General features: G+C 44.2%; 1 protein-coding gene across 2 annotated transcripts; it reads right to left on the reverse strand.

Annotated features, from left to right (window-relative positions):
* Positions 1 to 358: 358 nt before the first annotated feature.
* Positions 359 to 16449, reverse strand: MFSD14A (major facilitator superfamily domain containing 14A). 2 transcript variants are annotated; one of them, XM_033000414.2, is made up of 12 exons: positions 16402 to 16449; positions 8964 to 9059; positions 7742 to 7804; positions 7000 to 7127; positions 5795 to 5909; positions 4456 to 4674; positions 4066 to 4179; positions 3535 to 3606; positions 3062 to 3174; positions 2813 to 2910; positions 2078 to 2241; positions 359 to 1713 (listed from the first exon to the last, which is right to left on the reverse strand). In XM_033000414.2, exons 3-12 carry the CDS (start codon positions 7766 to 7768, stop codon positions 1507 to 1509), a joined length of 1257 nt encoding a protein of 418 aa, XP_032856305.1. In that variant the 5' UTR covers positions 7769 to 7804; positions 8964 to 9059; positions 16402 to 16449; the 3' UTR covers positions 359 to 1506. The 2 variants fall into 2 exon arrangements, with proteins under 2 accessions (XP_032856305.1, XP_032856304.2); XM_033000413.2 differs by lacking the exon at positions 16402 to 16449 and adding an exon at positions 14356 to 14593.
* Positions 16450 to 16977: the final 528 nt, after the last annotated feature.

Genomic DNA, 16977 nt, shown 5'->3' on the forward strand with positions numbered 1-16977 from the left:
AAAAACAGTATTATTTTATTCACCTTACCTTTTTAAGAGTTTTCTTCCCAGCTCACTCCTTTCGGCAGGCCGGGTGGCACTACTGGACCAGCACCGCTGCCCCCCCTGCCCGCTGGCAGCCCCCTCCTCCTGAAGGGCTGTGCTAGACAACTCTCTCTAATGCAGTTTCAGCAGGTGTAAATTTATGTGAATGGGGTCTGTTTCTCTTGCAGTAGGTAGATGCTGCTATCAGAGCATCCCAGTCCCAGCTAAAATAGGGGCAGCAGAGCAAAGGCTGGCCCTGGCAGCACCTTGCTCGCAGCAGCCTCACCTGACCTAGAACCTGTACCCCACATACACTGGAGAACTTCAACAATTATTTAGAAATTCATTAAAATATTCAACTTTATTAACAGTATATTTACATTTTTTTTTCCTGCTCTTGGTCAACCATGGTGAATGTTCCAAGGTAAAAAAGCATTAAGCAATAACCACAAGATGAAAACATTTTAAACCTATACAATACTTTATACACCAATTTATACAAAGGAACACTTAAATAATACAACTGGACACAAAAATATACACTTTTAGAGAAATTCACATCAGTAATTGTATAAAGCTCTCTTCTGTACTAAGGGTCCTGAAAATTTAGGACTAAAACATTAGCTCTGTACTGCAAAAGGGTTATTGTGACAGTCCTCAAAGGCCACTATATAGCACACGGACAGATTCAAGGCTATCAGCTTATATTTCAGTCTGTGTATTCAAGTTTTGAGGTCCTTTATGATTATGCAAACATCAGAAATATAGTGGTATAATAAACGGTACTTAGGAAAGCAGAGTTTTAGAGCCAGTATTAAAATCTGTAGGCTCCAAACACCCACTTATTATTTAAACAAGTGTGTTTGATACTACCGTTTATTTAAAAATAGAAAGAGTAAATGCACTTACATAAAAATAACTTTTACTGTTCAGCAAGCGTGCTCATGTGATTTTTATATTAGTACAAACTTAAAAAAAACCTGCCATAAATGACTTTTAAAATAAGTGATACCAATTCACCTTCTCCCTACTTGAGTACATTTACATTAAGGCTTTGATTCATCTGACCCAAGATTTTACAACGTTAAAATGAATGGGCCCCCAGGGATGCCAGTATGTCTCACTGAGACTCAGCATGACTAGAATTAAAGCTTTTACCACCTTAAGGAAACAGAAGGACACATGCTCATGCCTTGACTCTATTCTTTTTTTTGTTTCTGAACTAGAAGGTAAAGTTTAGTAGTAACAGCGTTTCATGGCAAGAGGCAAATACGTAACAGTTTGTTTTTTAAAAGCAAATTATTAATTCAATGGCAACATCTTTGGAGAAACTTCCTTTTTTTTTTTATTCCTATGGGTTTCATGCAGAAAGGTACTTCTTAAGATTACCTTAAGAAATGACATTTTCAATGGAATTGGAATGTGTATCCCAAACTGCTGATGGAAAAAAAAAAAAGTCTAAAAGGTCCTCCTGGCTTTTTGTCATACGTTTGTATCCTGCAGTAAGGGTTCTTTAGCTTCACCAGGAGCTTGTGGACTGTGGGGGTGGCCGTGGCTGCCACAGTGCTTCTTCCAGCTGCTGGATCGTACATTTAGGTTTGTGTGTTCAGGAATAAACAAGGCAACAAGTAGTGCCAACAGCACAGAGCACGCTCCGAATAAGAAGGGGGGTCCGGGAATGATAGAATTCTGAAAGCAAGAACAGTAACACCACAAAGCATTAATGAGCCTCCAGTCACCTGTTAACACACCACAACTGCTAATTACACACATTTCAAGAGCAGGAAGAACTTTTTCTTGCTACGCAAGCCAATGCAGCATTTCTCCCTGGGTGGAAAGAAGGGTACATCCTAAAATTTAAGAGCAGGAGCATATGCTTCTTAATACTAAACAAACAAACAGATCAACCCCCCTCCCCAAGAGTGTGATCAGAACCTTTTTACATGCTTCACTGCCAGTGGCACATGGAACAGAGCACTGTACTCAAGCACAGGTGTGCACCTGCTCCCTTCCTAATTTCTTTTGTTGGAATCCATAAGTAAGAGAAGCATACCTGTTGTAGGTGGTATTGTGTGACCATACTACCTCCTGAGGGCGACTCGGGCATGGGGAGTTCATTCAGTTCAACATGAAATATATAGAATATAAAGCCGTAAAGTGCTGGTCCCAAACCATTACAGAGTCCCCGAATTCCTGTTATCATGCCTTGAACAACACCTGGGAAAAGGAAAACACACTGTTAGTTTGTATGTGTGTGTGTGTGTAAAATTATCTATTTTCAATGGATCAGTAAGACTTCATTCACCTTCAAAGTGCTGCAAGCAGGAAAGCTTTGATAAATGGTGTTGCACTAGGGGCAGCAATAAACAAGGGGTGCAGAAGAAATGCTATTCTAGAATATTCAAGGTTTTTTTCCATCTCCCTATAGGCACGGAGTACTTCCTGTGCTGTGCTCACTCCAAGAGCGATCTGTATCACTGTCCCCCAGGAGAGACAGCACTGGGTGCAACCTGGACAACTAAGCAAACTTTTGATGCAAGTGAGGCAAATGAACAGCATATTAAGTTTGCTAAATACTTCGGTAGAGCAGGGCCCAGCTGCAGGCTTTCCCTCTGTGCCAGAAGGATGCCCTTCACGTGCCTGACAGCTTCCAAGGACCTTGGACTTTAATGTTCTGTGACCTGTACTCAGGTGCAAGGGCCGCGCTGTGCCGCTGCGCAGGCTGCTTGGCCTGGCCGCCCGCACAGGGTGCGCTGACGCGAATGCAAAGTATCTGGACAAAACCCACCCTGTTGATCAGCGTCAGCTGTTCGTGAAACCAGGGCGCTTACAGCCGGGAAGGTAATGCTGGACATGGCTGCAACAGCTCCGGCTGCCCACATCATCCTGCAAAACAACACAGACACAGGTAACGGCCCCGCACGGGCAGCGTTCTGCGCTTGGAGCGTGCAGACACATCCACACGCTTCGGTGTCAACGCAGGATAAAATGCAGAACAACACCCTGTCAGTCCGTTACTACAATGAAAGGTGCATACCATGGTTCTGATCCAAAGCCATACCACGCAAGCTGTAGTATTTGAAATCCTAGGCCCAGCAGGATGGTGTTTTTATTTCCAATGGACCGCATAAGTAAGCTCAAAACTATTGTCTGACAGAGGGGAAAAGAGTGACAAAAATAACATTTTAGTTTAAATGTTAAATACATGCAGGTAATACATTTCAAAAGCAACAAATTTAGCAAGCAATATAAACAAATTGTCACCCCTTCTTGGATGCATAAAGGCTTTAGTTTCCCCAGCAGAACACACTTTGGATGTTTCTGAACCGAACCCTGGCTGACAAGCTGTTTTTTCATCTAAATTAGAGTCTTAATCAGCTGTTAAGAGACTGAGAAAAACAGCTGCAGAAAGGGGAGATGCATTTCTGGAGCCACAGGCTTGGGGAGGTTCTCTCCAGCACTCGGCTATTTCCAAGTTACTGATGACTGAAAGGCACAGCAGTGACTCACCTGTGCAATAATGGAAAGAATCCCAAGGACTGCTATAAAGGCTGCAACACTTTCAGATGAAAATCCCATTATCTAGATTAAAAAAAAGGCAGTTTGATTAGTAACCATAAACCATGTATTGTGTCTTCACCATCATCTGGAGAAACACACAGTGCCAAAGCTCTGTTGTTCAACTGCTCCCTAGCTTAGGAAAGAAGTTTTTGGTTTTTTTTCATCAAGCAAGCATACAAAGGGGCATAAATAGAAAACAAGTAAATGGTTCCCTCAACAAATAAAAAAAGTCTAACGTAGTAAATCTTGTAGTCCAGGAATAATGCAAATAATTACAGAATACAGTAAGTTTTTGTAACTCATTCATCTTTTTCCTTTTTGATTCTCTAAAGAAAAAAAACCAGAGCAAGAGCACTTAAATCAGCTGCTGGAAGCTTTTAAATTATACTTGTTATCTGTACTTTCCATGTGACTCCAGCAATACTGAAAACTTTCCTGTAATTTACTTCTGTTCAAATCCGTATGAAGCCGTTAAGTTACCTGTCTGAGGTATAGGAAGAAGCTGGAATATTGACCTGCCTCTGGGAGGTAGGAAAGAAAGACTGTAATGCAGATTAGCAGCACAATTGAGTCCTGGCCGACTTTCTTCAGTGACTATGGCAAGAAAAAAGTATTAGAAAACATTTAATCTTCATATTCAAAAAGAACACCTAGCAAGAATCGAAAAGCACATCAATTAACGAGGCTATTCTGCGGCACCACCAAAACACTCCCTGCGTGTTTAGCTGCAAAATATTAGCAGCAACGCAAGGTTAAACTTGAAGAAATACAGGCTTTTTCAAGCTTGAAACATAATAAATCCAGGCCCTTCCCCGTTTCAAACGCCCAACATTTACAAAGAACAAAATACTTCGTATTTAAAGAGCTTACTGCAAAAGGGTCAGCCTGTTCCCACGAGATGGGTGCTCCCCAGGATGCCGGCCTCATCTTCTCCGGCAGCGATTCTGGTACAGCCACAAGAATAAAACAGATGTCTAACAAGGCGATCGCTGTAGCCAGGACCACAACCAGGCTGTCTCCGTAGACTCGGCCAAGGTAGGCACCAATAGCAGGGCTGGTAACTAAACTTGCCGCAAAAGTTGCTGAAACCTGGAACGAGTACCAGCTGGTGAGAGATGCAGTGATGTGAGTCAACAGGATTACTACCCACTTCTCATTTTCAGAAGCCTAAGCATTTTCACTGGGTAGAGATTGAAAGTAACCCTTTTCCTGTGACTACGCGGTAGCAGCTGTGCATTTCAGACAGTCAACATTTTAAAGATTTTTTTTTTTTTTAATTGATAACTGGATAGCAGTGTGAGGGGCTCACAGCACTCTTGCATATACTGACATAATTAGGTTTAATTAACTATACAGTCTGCTGCTATCTCTGGGAAGTGAGGAGCTGTACATAGTCTTCATGTTAGGGGACTATGTGATGCCTGTTAAGAAAAAACCCACATGTATGAAGGGCGTACTAAATTTAATCTGCTGATTAATCCAACTCAGTACAATGGACCTCCAGAAAGTAGTTTCCAGTTAAGCAGCTGGCCTTGGGGAAGGCAGGAACTTCCTCAATATATCTCAATCCCCGGTGCGTACAGGCAGTAAGAAACTATTTCTATATCCACTGCTTTCTGCTCTTCCTGCTGAGTATGAGAATGGATTCTGTAACTTGAACGCAACAAATAATTCTGCTGATGTGTAATACACGGGGCTGTGAGGGCTCCCGAGACCTGGCGGGTTACTGGGAGGTAACAGGAACGGAGGCGAGTTGTATGAACTTAAGGCAGACAAGTTACTCAGCTCCATTTGCTCTGAAGTGCAGCACTGTGCTTGGAGACACGAGCAGGAGTGGACAAGATACTGTGCCATGGCAATTCCAAAATGATCCAGGAACAGAGGCTAGCTTTCAGAAAAGGTGAGAGAGTAGGACTAGTGTGAGAAACAACAGAGGAATAACCGAAGTCCCTCCAATTAGATCACTAACAGCGATAACTGTTAAGACAGGCATCTGAAAGACAGCTTTTAACACGGCCATGTTTTGTTTGAGTTAGAAGCAGAATATTCAAGAGATACAGGACTGGAAGAAAAGAACAACTAAACAGAAAAAACCTTACTCCAATCTAGACTCAACCTGGCGCAGAAGAAACAAAAATAGTTTTGAAAAGCTTCACCTACTGACGTGTTTAGTACCGAATGCCACATGAAAAGCCAAACAGATACATACCAAACCATAGGCCATGCTTCTTTCATGTTCTTGGGTTATGTCTGCTACATATGCAAAAACCACAGAAAAGGTCACTGCAAACACTCCAGAGACGGAGATAACAGCGAAGTACCACCTAAGAACATTATAAAAATATTAGAACAGCTAAATAGAAGCAAAAAGTCTCCATTTACAATCCAAGTATAGTTCAACAGTAAATCATCTTGTCCAACTCTTCCTGACAGATACGAAGATTAACTTGGATAAAACCAGTGTGAGTGTGTCTCGGTGCAGTTGTGTAACTCCTCCTTCGTGCACCAAGTACAAAGATAATTACTAAAAGCTGCTGTGATTAGGTACTTCTAGGAAACAGGTGTAAGACTGACTTTGACTGGACACCTATGTCCCAGAGCAAAGTAGGAACTTCAGTATTTTGAGGATTTGGTCACTGAGAGCTCTCAACATCCACCTTCCCTTATCCTGTCGCCACTAGCGCTCGGCATTTGAAACATTATGCTCAGAAACAAGCTATTTCCCAGAAAAGGGATGAAGTACCCACAAGCAATCTGTGCGACTGGAGAGGAGAGTGAGAAGGCTCACAGTGCCACGTGCGCTGCTGGCTCTGCCCTACGTCAGCACAGCCTGCCACCTCGGCCACAGCCGCGGGCACAGCGCGCCAGGACGGCGTGTGGGTAGCCCGAGGCCACCAGGAACTCTGCCCCCTGCCCACCTGGGGTAGGTACATGCCAGCAAAGAGCTTACTGACGCACATAGCGTGAAAGCTGGTGGGTTTTAAAACTTGAGAAACGAAAGTATAAAACCACAACATCGTTTTAGGTTACGGATGGTTACCTCATGCACTAGCTAGCGTTAGGCAAGGTTTTCATTTCTGCACAGTTGGTTAGTATTTGAGTAATGTGGCCTCAGCGGAGACTGCAGAGTTCACTGGGCAGCATTCTAGTGTCTCCTGCAAACGTACTGAAGTAGGAAGTGGGGCCTACAGCACAGGGCTCACAACCAGCAGCTCTGAAAATTCTGGCCAAGGTTTGGCCTCAGGGCAGCTACTTCAGTTTGACTCTGTTCACCCAACTGTGCACCGAAGTAATACAAAAGCTTCAGCCTTCCGTGGAGCACAACCGGTGCTTTATCACCAATGCTGCAAACATAAGCACTGTATAGCAACCCTGACAAGAAACGGCACATCTAGTGTGGAAGAACTTACTAACCATGGGCTGATCTTCATTAGTGGTATTGGTGCACAGGTGAAAAATACTGTTAGCAGCAAGAAGGACTTCCGTCCCCACACGTCAGACAGGGCACCTATGAGGGGGGCACTGAGGAACGATAATAAGCCCTAAAAGGAACAAACCATTTGAAGTTAGATCTCGGTGGTTAGAACGGCGATGGCTGACCACTGCACAATGGGACAGCAGCCAGGGCTGTTTTTATTGAAGCTGATGACCCAGTGCAATGCCCCAAAGGCGACGTGGCCTACCATGACTGATCTTCTATCCGATGTCTGGTTACAAAAAATTTGAGATTACCTCAGAGCTACACAAGATTCAAAATGCAGATGATGCATACTAGCAGTTTTATGAACTGTGTTTTATAGTTTTATGTATTTAGAATTCACATAAGCATAAGTAATTGAAAATACTCTACTGGAGCAACAAGCTCCAAGTAAAAAATTTGCAAATTTTAATACCAGGTGCGTCACCTGGGATTAGTCAACTACCTTTTTATTTGCAGAACCCAAACAGTGGGTACAGACCGAGCAATATCTTACTAAAAGTAAAATGATGCACATTTTTTTTTTTTTTTTTGCAAAAATTTATTCCTCTGTTTCATTTTTACCATGAAAGTCATGTTGAAAAACCTCTTGAATGTTTCTCTCAATTGGCAGTCATTTCTATATTCCTCCCACCATTCGCTTTGATTTGTACTTGTGATTAACCTTTGCCACCTTACCTTTACTCCTTGAATTAGACCATTCATTAGAAATGTATGTTTTGGGAAGGTTTCATGCAAAACCTGGAGAAGAAATACAAACACTGTCATCTACACAGTATTGACTAGAAATATTGTTCATGATGCCTCCGACTTCTACAGTGGCACACCCGCAGTAGTTTCATATTTTCACAAAATAGAAATTAAAAAGCAGGCACACCGCAAATAGTCTACTTCATCTTTATTTCACATGGAAGGTGCTTTGAGATTTCAGCTTTGCTTGATAGAGGCCTCAGTGCTCTTGACACTTTGGGAAGGATGCATGCCATCCAACTTCAGTGTCTGAAATCTAAGTAGACCACAGAGAACCTAGAAATGATCTCACGCCAGACTCTCCACACGTTAGTGCGTCACCTGGAGAGGGCTGGGGAGAGAGACAGACAGACGGACATCCTCCTTCAGAGGTGCCTCTCAGCTGGTTAAACCCAGCACCTCTCTCAGGCTGACTTGCCTTAGCGAGATGGATTCCATTTGGTGACTGACACGCGCTTTGTATCTGAGACTGTTCATGGTTACCATCAGCTTGCAGAGCCGCACCAGGACTGCATTTTAGGTGGAGTTTGCTTGAAGAGCTTTAAGCCTTCACTCCTTTTAATTTGTAAGCATGTATCACTCTCACAGATTAAATCCAAATGGAAAACAACCAACTACATTAGAAAATAATTCCATACAAGCATTGGTATGACTGTCTCGCTAATCACAGTCTCGCTCTGACTGGTGTAACAGGGTCTGTGCTCTAAAGCTTCCGTTTAAAGTGCAGCCAGGTCAGCAAAGATCTCCCTAGCTACACACACACGCTTGCATAATTATACCAGATTTCAAGTGTATTTTTGTCCTTACACAATTGTTGTGTGCCAACTTTTTGTAGCATCTTGAAAGGAAAGATGATTTCATTACCGTCTTACTGGTTTTGAGTCAGAAAATATTTACATGTAAGCTTGAGTGTTAGCAGACTTGCACATAAACAGCTATGGTGCATCACTACACTGCTTTATTAAAATAATTTATTTTATTAATGATAATTTCCGAGTCCATGTAAAAAAGTAGCAAACTTTTCACTTGCACAACAGAGCAGCTCAATGCTACATAATTTTCATTTATTTCAGAACATGTTCAGTGCCTTTGCAGTAACTACCCCATCTCCCATACCACAAGAAAAAGCTTAAGCGCAGGTATCACTTACCACCAGAGTGGGTGCTGTCAAGAGTCCCCATGCAAAGAACTCCAAAAAGATCACTATAACAGCGTGGTAAACACTGGGCGAACCTATTCCTTGAGGCTAAAACAAAAGGAAAAAGCAGATGATTATAACATCTAATAATCTATTGCAGTTACAAGAAATGCATTTGAAGAATACAAACAGAAGGATTAAGAAATAAAATAGGACTGAAACCACTGGAATACGGTTACTTAAACTAACTTGTACCGAGTGAAATTTCTTTTTTAACCCTTTGCTGCTAAAATCCTGAAGTGTCGTAATCCTCCGCAGAATACAAAGTGCACTCCCATCTCAAATTAAAAAACAAGCCACTTGTACTGCCAGTCTGGGAAACAAGGATGCTACTGAATGTGGAAACAGACTCTTCTTTGGAGAATTAGTTCCTTTTTCCCTGAGAAAAATGCTTAAGCCCACACAATGCTGCATGGAAAACAAGTTTTTATAATTTCAAACCATGGCAGTGTTCACACTTGGCTATCCCAAAGACTAATTCCTGGTCTATCAAACAGCTTTGTAGTACTTCTGCTACTAAAAGGCACCATGGCTACATACAAAACTTTTGATAGCTCTGAATCGGGAAAGACAAACTGAAATAATGAGTGCCTGGCCTGAAATGAATCCCAGGAACAGCACTAATAGCTTCCCAAGTACTGTGACTAGGCCTGTTAACTACAATGTGCTTCGAATGTAGGAAGAGATCTGGATGCAAGATCTGAAATCAGGAACTTCAAATTCTTTCGTGACTTAGTGTACTCAGAAGTAGTTTTTGAGAACAAAAAGAGCACGGGTGGGACAACCTGCTCATCTCCTATACTCTGTAAATGCTATCCTGTCAAACAACATGCCACAGGTCATCGTTTGCAAATTGAGGAAACAGTGCACTCATCATTTTCACATGAAGGCAGCATGAATAACTCCTCAGAAATCTCATATGCATCCTTTAAGCTTTGAATTGCTGCCTGAACACCTACTTTCCCAGCGTTGTGTGAAGGCGAGTTACAAACAGAGCGGCACTGACTGGATCAGACCCAGCATTTATACTGAGCAAGCACACACGGGCCAGGTCCTCAGTGGCTTCTCAAGAAGGCTCAGGGGCATCTTATCAATGCATATAAACATCTGGTGGGAGGCAGTAAAGATGACACAGCCAGGCTCTTCTCAGAGGCATCACTGACAGGACTGGAAGCGCACACTAAAATACAGGAAATCCTACTTAAGCCTGGAACACACCAAACCCCTGGGAACAGGCTCCCAGGTGAGGGTGCTGAATCTCCATCCCCCAAACCTGACTGGACACAGCCCTGAGCAAACTGCTCCACCTGACCCTGCATGGGGGGAGAGTGGGCAGGTGGATTAGAGATGTTGAGAGGTACCTTACAACCTCAAATACTACACGATTTTAAGTTTCAGTTAGGTAATACTAGAGTCTTTCTTTTATTACAAGATGTATGCAAGTCATACCTAGCTTTCCTTTCCAGATTCCAATATTGCCAACACAGAAAAAATAATTTTCCAGTCTATTCTCTTAAGGAGGTAAATTAACAGTCTTTATAGGTGCAGAAAGCAGCTATAATTATCTTCACTTCCCACAATTCCCTTCCCTTTCCACCCACAACCCTTATTTTAGTTTTGGGTGAAAAATATATCTAGCTCTGCACAAACTGTAAGTAACAATCTTAGCAGTTTGGCTCAGTCTGATACAGAAAATCAGGTTCCTTCCCATAGCCCCCAGTTTCCTGCCCAGTTATTGGCTCGTGACCCCGCCGGGCATTCCGGACAGCGGGGCGGGGGTCGTGAGCCACCCCTGTCCTGCCAAGCACCAGGAGTCGAAAGCAGCTCCGTTCTGTTCCCATCCAGGAAGCCCAAGCTCAGCAGCCACCCATCCCTGTGCTGCCTGGGCCCAGTTCTGGGCAGCTACTGGGAGAGCACACACACAAACCAAAACAGCAGAATGAAACCGGTGGCTGTTCCGCCCAGCTTAACTGCTGGCGAGTCTAGAGGCAGCTAGGCCTGTGGGTGCTGCCCCCCGCCTTGTCATCCAGCTGTAAGCAACCCGATCAGATGTTTCCATTACATTGGCAGAAGCAAACAGAAGTGACATTTAGCTCACCAGGGTTAAGTGAACATTAGCAACAAGAAAGCTTATCACAGCTACTGTTAGTTGTTCTTATCTAGGAAAAAAGTAATTTAGTCACATTTAGATCATCACCTCTATAGCTACTTTTAAAGATGGCTGCAACTACAAAGCAGCAAAACTACTCCTGAGATGGAAGGAAGGGGGAAGGAGATTAGTAAGTGGTTACATTACAGTGCATTAAGATGTATTACGTGCATTCAGTCAAGACTTCAGTACTAGTCTGGTGTACCCTCCTGCCCCAACACGCGTGGCACAGGTGTTGGGTATTCAGCCCTGTGTTACTCTACACACCTGCCCTGCTGCGCTTTACAAACTGGCTAACACAGTGTAATGTAATGTCATGTAATGTAATCACCTAAGTGCAACCAGTCAGAAGGCCTGACACCTGGAGATAAAAGATACTGAGCCTTTGCGTGAACAGCCTGGAACTGAGATGTTCCAATCAGAGTAACAGCAACCCTCCCCTGCAACCAGGTAGCCAGAGCAGAGCATATCTATGTCCCAGCGCTGGACTCCCTGGTTGTGTGGCTGATTTTGGTTTTAAGTTTCAGTTTTGGTTTTGGGAGCTGTCAAAATCTGTGGCACAAAATAGTGCTCCAAGACTGCCCCTTGTTCTAGACAAGAGAGAAGATGTCTTTAGCCGAACACTTTGTACTGTCAGTCATGCCAGTAATAAAAAGTGTAGATGCCCGGCAACCCTAAGAACACACATCTGACAACAGCAGAAAAACTATCAAAGCAACAAAGGCATCAGATGCAAGACCACAGCTGCTGCTCCTCTGCTGGAAATAAAAAGGTACCAAATCAAGCACTAAGCTCCAATTCTCCCCAGCACTGCCCAGGTGCATACCTCCTAGTTCATTTCACAACTGCTTCAAAAATGCATCATCATACAAAAGAAGAATTCCAACTGGTCATAGAGGAAGGAAAAATTAAGCACAGCATTGAAACCACTTCACTTGTGTTACTGCGTCTCCCTTGGTGAACCTGACAACGCACACTTGAGGACACACCATTACACATTTTTTCTGTGATATACCTACTAAGCTGCAAAAAGAACAACACAAATACCACCGTGCACCAACCCAACCTCCTGCACCACCCAGCGCCTCACCAAGGCGACCCAGTGTAACCTGCGGCAGGAGGACAGGCTTTGCAGAGGCAATGCATGTTTTTCCCCTTTTGCTGTTTTTTTTTTGTTTGTTTGTTTGTTTGTTTTTTCCCCACATCAGAATCAGTGGTTAGAAGTGACAATAAAATAAATTGACTGAAATTCCCCATCAGTAAACTTTTTGCATGTGACACTGCCTCACTAAATAGCTGTATATTCTTGCTGGCAAAAGTCACAGAGTTTTGTTTGATGTCAACTAGTTTCAAAATAAACCAATTGAGCTGGAAACTGTACACTTAGATGCGTGATTAATTACTGGGTTTCCAGCTGGAGACATTCAAGACCTGAGCCATTTTCATTTACCTGTTTCCCATAACATCACATAGCATATTGGGTAAGCAAAGAAACTAAGGAGACTGAGCACAGAAGTCTCCTTAAATTAAACATTTCAGCAAAAATTAAATAATCCAGGCTTAAAATTTTTGATGCCATTATAAAGAATGTTCTGCTATACTAGACTTTGTAATTTCAAAAATGTATTTAAAACAAATTCTCAAAACTATTACTTGAAGATAGAAAATATCACAAGCTGGTATTTTTGTTACCTAACAACAATCTACTCACCTTTATCTAATGTTTATAGCCCATTTTCCCACTGTTAAAAACAACTGAAAATCAGAGAGAACTCATGCAAGTTTGCACTCTTGCTTTTGAAACTGGTGGGAGACACTAAATGCAGCACTGTGAATATCACTGAATGCAGTTAGTATAATCTCCTTTCTCCTCTCTTGGCAAAAGCAGGCTCAAGTTGAGAGTTAAGGGACACTTGGAATTATACTGTATTTTAATCAATGACTACTCCAGAGGGAAATTCTGAAGCACCAATCCCATAAGTAACAACGCCTACTCTGTTTCTATTACTCATTCTAAAGTATTTGCATTTAACTTTTCAACAAAGTAATCTCATGCATTTCTATTTTCACAAAGAGCAGGAAAACATGTACTGAAGAACATCAACATCCATCACTGGAATTAGTTTTGCTTCTTACCACTAAGTAATCCAGACAGTCGGTCACCAGTTCGATGAACAACTATAGTGACTCTGACACCTCCCTCTTCTCCATTACTGTTTCAAACAGACAAACTGAAGGGCCACCAGCCATTTATTCTGTCAAGATGTCTCTTTATTTGAAATAATGATATGGTATTTCGACGCTACATCAAAGCTACACAGTGTTACAAAGTAGAAAAAATCCAGGGGCAATGATAGAAGTAATCAATGGTAGAAGTAATGCTACTCATCAATAAAAAAAAAAAAAAAAGAAAGAAAAAGAAGCTCCAGCAGCCAAAACACTTAACAGCCTCCTTCTTTTTGTGAAACGTATGTATGTATGTAAGAGGAAGCAAGACAATGGGAGGGAACTGCAAAACACTTCTTCCACACACCCTTGACGGGACCGCTCCGATGGCGCGTCCGTCCCGCTCGCTGCCCTGTTCCCTGCCAGGCCGCGGGCACAGCGGGCAGAAGGCTGCGGGGACGGCGAAGCCCAGCGCGGCCCCGCAGCGGCCCCGCCGCCTCCGGCTGCCCTGACAATGGCCAACCGCCCCCCGCCCCGGCCCGGGCTATTGTGCAGCCGACTGCGGCTCCCGAGCACGCAGCTGCCTGCCCAGCACCTCTTCCTTCCGCAAAACAATTCATTTAAATAATTTTCAGAGTAAGGTTAGGTTTAGGCACGTACCGCATGATCTCGGTAAGTGATCTACAGCTAGCCATGCCTAACTTCTGAGCCCTAAAAACCGGCCCGCACTGAGAAAGCACATTTACAAAGACGACCAGAAGCAGCATGACACCCTTACAGGTGTTTCTCGCCCAACTGCCCCAAGGAAGCGAGCCCGGGATGGCGGAACGAAACCCACCGGGGCTGTAACAACCCGCGGCAAGCAAGAAACCGAAAGCTCTCCCCGGCGCCCAGCGCGGCCCGCTCGCCCGCCCGAGGGCCCACCGGCCCGGGCCCGCCCGCGCTGCCTCGGCGCTCCGCCGGCGCCAACTCGCCGCACAGCCGCCGCCAGCTCGCCCCACAGCCGCCGCCGGCCCCGCCCGGCCTCACCGTCCCGCCGTCCTTAATGATGATCTTCTTGGCCAGCATAATGCTGCGGTTGACGGCGCGTTTCTTCTTCTTCCCCCCCTGGGTCATTTTACCATCCTACCGCCCCGGGGGGGGAGCGGGGGCAGCAGCGGACCCTCCCCAGCAGCCGGGCCTTCGCCTCCGCGCGCGGCCGCCGCCACCGCTCACACACCCGGCGCCATCTTAGCCAGCCACCCCCGCGCGCAGCCGCCGCCGCGCATCACGCGATCGTCCCATTGGCCGGGCGCCGGTCACGTGCGCGGGACGCGCCGCGCGGGAGGCCGCCGGCCGTGCCCCGCCCCGCCCCGGCTGTGGACGCACGCGCGGCGGCTGCAGACAAGAATCGCGCGGAGCGGCAGTGGCCGGCACGAGCGAGCTCGAACCCGAGCTTTCCGCCATACCGCGCCACAGCTCCCTCAGCAACCTCCATCTTTCGGCACGCCGATCCCCACCTGCGCTGCTGGGGACACTTGACTTCTTTGCCTATCCAGACAACACTGGCATTTAAAACTACATTACCGCGGCCTTTTTCGCCCCTCAGAAGCCTGCGTCTCTCACAAGCCTCTGCAAGCATCGGCCCTCTCAGCCAACCCCTCCCAGCCGAACCTAAAGGATCATTTCCAGCCCTTTCCTCCCTCCCTGAGCTGGCCGAGGGGCCTGGAAAAAAGGAGCAAAAAAAGGCAGTCCTTAATGGTCATACCTATTAGACATCAAAAGACATTTCTAGAGCCAAAATACATAACCACGGATGTATTCCATCATAACAATCCAACTTGGAGACATTCTGCTTTCTTACCCTCGAGTTTTAAACTTAGCTCATGAAAGCTTTAACAACCTTAAACGGACAGGCCGTTTCAGGTTTTGATTTACCACACAGCCTGCAGGTAATACGATAACAGGGATCGGCTTTCCCAAGGCATCATATCCATTAGCAGAGAAAATCTTTCAGAAAGGTGTACTATTACTATTAAATTTTCTGTAGCTAATCATTTAAATTCCTTCACCACTGATGCCTGGCACCATTAAACAGAGCAACATCTGTGCACATGCAGTAAGTACTATTACATTCACGATCTCAGACACAGCTCTCCACGGCCATACCCTCATACCAGTCTTTTCTCTCTTCTTCACTCAGTCCTCCATCTTCCAGCCCTCTTACTGCATATCCTCAGCTCCTCCAACATCCCAGTTTCCCCCAAATCCTCAGCTGCGCATTAACATCTCTGTCCATACAGTGGCTGCCATGCTGAACCTCAACCCTAACGTTAGGTACTCTAGCGCCCTTCCAGCACAGACACCACTATGTTAACAAAGGGGTGTAAATCACTCACCACTTAAGATCATGTGGGCTTAAGTTAAACTATTAGCCTTTAGACCAAACACCCTCTTATCTTACCATAATGCAGCTTTAAAGGACTTTAGAATTTAAAGAGACACATCCCTATTCAGGCCAGTGGATCTACTCTGGTCTCAGAGTGAGACAAAAGCAAGTGACACAAAGTGTGGCTCTACCAGCCACTTTTTTCCACTGGTGGAAAAAGGATGTTTGCAGCCATTGCCATTATCAGTCATTTGTTACAAATCTTGTAACAATTGCAGTACGCTCCAGGATTTCTCAGTCCTTCTATTTGAAAAGGAGACGGGGTTCCAATTTGCCATGGTTTTGGGTCTACTCCTTGGAGAGAGTGCTGTTACATTTTGGTGGGAGTGTTACACACACACATGCATGACATGTAAGGCACTCGAGCAAAAAGCTTAACACCACTACATCTCAGCAAAGACATTTTGTAACTAGGCTGATTAGACAGCTATTTTTCCATCCACACCTTTATATTAGACCAATCCCTGTTACTGATGTCACTATCCCAAAAGAAATGCATCTTAAATATCAAGTTTGCTCATGTAGGCTGAGCAGACGATTCAAGTAAGAATTCTTAGCTTTAGAATAAACTCTAAATAAATATGACTTGCTTTTGCTGTCATGAATTTCAGCCAGCCACACGTTTTCAAGTATGAAACTCCACTTACCTACATAAGTCCTGACATAATCCATGCTGCCATTATTTAACTGAGACACAAATTCCTGACATTTAATCTCCTAAAGAAGAGAAACAAAAATTGTCTGTTACATCTAAACACCCGTAGTCTTCAACCTTCTATACAAAGTAAATGCATAATACTACCCACTAGCTGTAAAAGATATTACCTTCTTTTTGGAAGCGGAATGAAAAGGGACAGAGTACTTGTCATGTACTTGGCTTCCCCCAAGGGAAACCGTTGATCCTAAAGTACAGACAGACAATGGTTTCAATGGTTTCAGTTAAGACTCCTATATATTGCTTTTAGGCCAGACTTGAAGAACACTGTCCCGTGCATCCCAGTACTCTGTACCACATACACTCATATGAGTAGTTGATAAGTAATTAATTTCTGTCACCTAATGGTGTTGAAATTTCCATTTAAATCATTCTGCCCATGATCACTAAGACCACCAGAGCAGTATTCACAAAAAGAACTGACAGAAGTGAAAAGTCCTGAAAATTACTGGTGCATAGCTGGTGAAATGACCTGATTTTATTATATGTATCTCTGGAAAGAACAGGG

The sequence above is a fragment of the Tyto alba genome, unplaced genomic scaffold (genome assembly GCF_018691265.1).
Source record: "Tyto alba isolate M040663 unplaced genomic scaffold, T.alba_DEE_v4.0 Super-Scaffold_1000006, whole genome shotgun sequence".
Taxonomy (NCBI): domain Eukaryota; kingdom Metazoa; phylum Chordata; class Aves; order Strigiformes; family Tytonidae; genus Tyto; species Tyto alba.

Bases quoted from the DNA above. Each gene is read 5' to 3' on its own strand.
- MFSD14A (XM_033000413.2), bottom strand. From the start codon at position 14,442: ATGACCCAGGGGGGGAAGAAGAAGAAACGCGCCGTCAACCGCAGCATT. The intron at 9,060-14,355 runs GTGAGGCCGGGC...CTTTTGTTTTAG, and splicing joins TCATTAAGGACGGCGGGACG to CCTCAAGGAATAGGTTCGCC. The intron at 7,128-7,741 runs GTAAGGTGGCAA...TGTTCCTTTTAG, and splicing joins GTCTAATTCAAGGAGTAAAG to GGCTTATTATCGTTCCTCAG.